Source organism: Cebus imitator, unplaced genomic scaffold, assembly GCF_001604975.1.
Source record: "Cebus imitator isolate Cc_AM_T3 unplaced genomic scaffold, Cebus_imitator-1.0 Scaffold577, whole genome shotgun sequence".
Classification (NCBI taxonomy): Eukaryota; Metazoa; Chordata; class Mammalia; order Primates; family Cebidae; genus Cebus; species Cebus imitator.
The window spans coordinates 896869-900658 of record NW_016107892.1 but is presented as its reverse complement, the minus strand read 5'-3'; the positions used below and the strand labels follow the sequence as shown (position 1 = coordinate 900658).

Genomic DNA, 3790 nt, shown 5'->3' with positions numbered 1-3790 from the left:
TTGGTCAGGCTGGTCTTGAACTCCTGACCTCAGGTGATCCGCCCGCCTTGGCCTCTAAAGTGCTTGGATTACAGGTGTGAGCCACCACGCCCGGCCCCCCATGTCTCTTTAACTTTTTCTTTGGTACTTTTCATTTCTTTGATACTACATTTTAGGTAATTATTTGATTCTCTTTCCCACCTTATAATTTATTCTTCAGTTCTGTCTATTCTGACACCACCAATCAGGTTTTGTTTTCCATTTCCTAGATTTCTCATTGCTTCTTTTCATAACCACCTGTTCTTGATTCTTACTTACTGTTGACTTCTGTGTTGTTCTGAGGATTTTAAATGTATTTTAAAATTCTTGTTTTGATTGCTCTATCACACCTTTCCCTCAGTTTTTGAGTCCTTGTTTCATTTTATTTATGACCTTTCTTATGATATTAGTGTTCCTCAACTACTTAGTGATTCCTGGTCGTGTCTTGAGGATTTCCCAGATGTCTGATGACTTCCTGCTATAGCCCAGCTGCTGCACCTTCCCATCTACTTTCCTTCTTTCTTTTCATAATATCTAAAGGTTTAGTGTAGAGAAGGGAAAATTTCAGGATATACTTAATTCACTATCTTAAAATTCATCTCACAACAATTTATGCTTTTGTATTTTGAGTGATAACTCATCTTTTTTTAAATTATACTTGTTTACATAAGTTTGCCATGTGGAGCTCTGAATTTATGAGGCTAAGAATTGGATCTGATTCATAACTAGCACCCAGTAGTCTTTCTCAGGTGGTAAATAGTGGGTTGAATTGAACCTCCTGGCTTGTGCCTGCTGTCTAGCTGGGGCTGTTGGCTCCAGCAAAATGCAGATAGCCTATTGTGTGCTCCAGAAGGAACCTGGACAAGAAGCAGCTCTGGAAGGTGGAAGAAACCAGATACCCTGGGCGTGTTTCTTTCCCGTTAGACTCCAGCACACCCTGCCAGTCATACTGAGTTTTTATGCAGCTGAGTTTGCTGTCAGCTCTAAAGTTGTAAATCTCTAAACATAATTCTCCTTGGTGAGAAAATCCAGATTCCTATTGCCTGGGAATTAGAAATGCATAGAGAAATGGGAGGCACACTGGAACCAAATGCTCCAGTCAAACACATGGATAATCAGTCCCTAATATCGCTCAACTTGACTGTAACTCTTATGCCATAGATTATTGAATGTCTGAAAGAAAACAAGAAGCAACTCAGTACCCGCTGCCACCAGAAAGTATTTAAGCTACAGGAGACAGAGATGATGGACCCAGAGCTAGACTACACCCTCATGAGGGTCTGCAAGCAGATGATAAAGGTGAGGGGCCGACACCAAAGGCCGGGCATGGGGGAACAACAAAACAGCAAAGCACAAACAACCACAGCAACTTCCTCAGTCCCAGCTTTCTCTCAGCATGGTTCCTAGACGAGTAGCAGTGGCCGCAGCACCCCTGGGAACCTGCAGATTCCTGGGCCCTTTCCAGATCTGCTGAATTAGAAGCTCCGGGAGTAGAGCACAAAGCTTGTCTTAATAGCCTCCCCAGGGGATTCTGATGCAGGCTCAAATTTGGAAACCACAGAGCTGAGAAAACTGACCTCGCTTTGACCTGAGGCACAAGTAAATAGACATGCAATAAGTAAATGATTGGTTTTGAGGACAACTCATGGTAGCTAAACTGAGAAAGTGACCATCTAATGTTCTGATCATCCATCTGCCACACTCAGAAGATTTTTCTGTTCTACAGATTGTTTTGCTTCATTCCCTCCTTCACCAGATGTTCTCGGCATCAGGGCTGAGCCAAGTACCTAGATGTCAGTTCCTTGATCTAGCCACACACGTAAGGAGATTCAGCTCAGGGTTCAGATGGGCAAGGTCACGCCTATAATCTCAGCACTTTGGGAGGCCAAGGCGGGAGAATCACCTGAGCTCAGGAGTTAGACAGCAGCCTGGCCAACATGGCGAAACCCTGTCTCCACCGAAAATACAAAAATTAGCCTGGTGTGGTGGTGCGCACCTGTAGTCCCAGCTACTCAGGAGGCTGAGACAGGAGAATCGTTCGAACCCCGGAGGCGGAGGCTGAGGCTGCGGCTGCAGTGAGCTGAGATCGCCCCGCTGCACGCCAGCCTGAGCAACAGAGCAACATTCTGTCTCAAGAAAAAAATTTTTTTAATTTAAACTCAAGGTTCTAGCTCCTTTATTTCAGCTTTCCTTTAAATTAAAATGCTACTTTTTACACTATCAAATAAATTCCAGAGAGAATTTGTAAATTACAATGTAAATCTTTTTAACTGGCCTGTTGAAATTGAGTCATATGGAAATGTCAGACTCTGATCTGAGAGAGCTTTGTAACATTTTCTAAAAGTCAGTGAGCAATCCCTGTCCCCGTTAACAAGATGTCAGCAGATTATAATCACATGCTTTAGAGAACTAGAAACAGAACCGGAAAGAGAGGCTCAATGCTCAAGTGTCTCAACTAGGGTGTATCTGACACTTGAAGACTTGTCGATTTGCAGAACAGAGATGGAATTTATTACAGTCCAAAACTAATCCCTGATTTAAAGGACAGCAGTAAGTGTACAGGGCCCTAGTTCTTTACTGCTTGGTAGGATTATAGCCCTTTACTTAAGATGAACCAGCGAGTCCTTAACTCCACATCCTTATTCATATTGGTTAGTGGAGAATTCCTAGGTTTTCCCACAGGACTTGGGTAGATAGGGCTTGAGGGCTACACAGCCACCTGGTACAGTGTTACCTTCACGCCCAAACAATAAGTAGGTTCCTGAGATGCCATTTAACTTAACATCGCCTTCTAGATAGGAAACCAGTCCCGTGCCAAAGTAAGAACCAGAGAGGTAGTAAAAAGAAATGTGACAAATACAGTAGAGAATAAGAACGGGAAAGTTGGGGTGGGATGCTTGTTCAGGCTTAGCTGCTGCTCTTGTACCATGTGATGCCTTTAGGCTGCTGCTTTCATCAGCTTTCTGATAGACGTTAAGGGTGATCACAGGCTAGTCCAAGTGCAGTGGTGTTTACAACTAATTGATCACAGCCAGTTACAGATTTATTTGTTCCTTCTACACCCATGTTGCTTCACTTGATCAGCCTTTAAAAAAAAAAAGTGGCAAGGAAATGGTGGCGCACGCCTATATCCCAGCACTTTGGGTAGCAGAGGCAGGCAGATCACCTGAAGTCAATAGTTCAAGACCAGCCTGGCCAATATGGTAAAACCTCATCTCTACTTAAAAAAAAAAATAGAAAAATTAGCTGGGCATGATGACGCACACCTATAATCCCAGCTACTCAGGAGGCTGAAGCAGGAGAATCACCTGAACCCAGGAGGTGGAGGTTTCAGTGAGCCAAGATCATGCCACTGCACTCCAGCCTGGGTGACAGAGCAAGGCTCCGTCTCCCCAAAAAAAAAAAAAAAAAAAAAAAAAAAGTGGTCGCGGATGGAGTTAATTGCCATATTTGGATAGCTATTTTTATAAAACTGTTTTTTTGCAGAGGTTCTGTCCAGAAGCAGATTCTAAAACCATGTTGCAGTGCTTGAAGCAAAATAAAAACAGTGAATTGATGGATCCGAAATGCAAACAAATGATAACCAAGCGCCAAATCACCCAGAACACAGGTAAGATCTTGGCTTAGCTCTCCTGGTCCCGTTGAGTATCTTAAAAGGAATTCAGGCCGGGCGCAGTGGCTCAAGCCTGTAATCCCAGCACTTTGGGAGGCCGAGGCAGGTGGATCACGAGGTCAAGAGAGCGAGACCATCCTGGTCAACATGGTGAAACCC

The 3790-nt window shown here is 43.7% G+C and overlaps 1 protein-coding gene across 1 annotated transcript in view; it reads left to right on the top strand.

Annotated features, from left to right (window-relative positions):
- GLG1 (golgi glycoprotein 1) overlaps positions 1–3790 on the top strand; it is a 172549-nt gene that overhangs the window by 156834 nt on the left and 11925 nt on the right. The window contains exons 19-20 of the mRNA XM_017516258.2: positions 1180–1317; positions 3505–3628. Of these exons, the coding sequence (XP_017371747.1) occupies positions 1180–1317; positions 3505–3628 (262 nt within the window). The remainder of the gene's footprint in view (positions 1–1179; positions 1318–3504; positions 3629–3790) is intronic.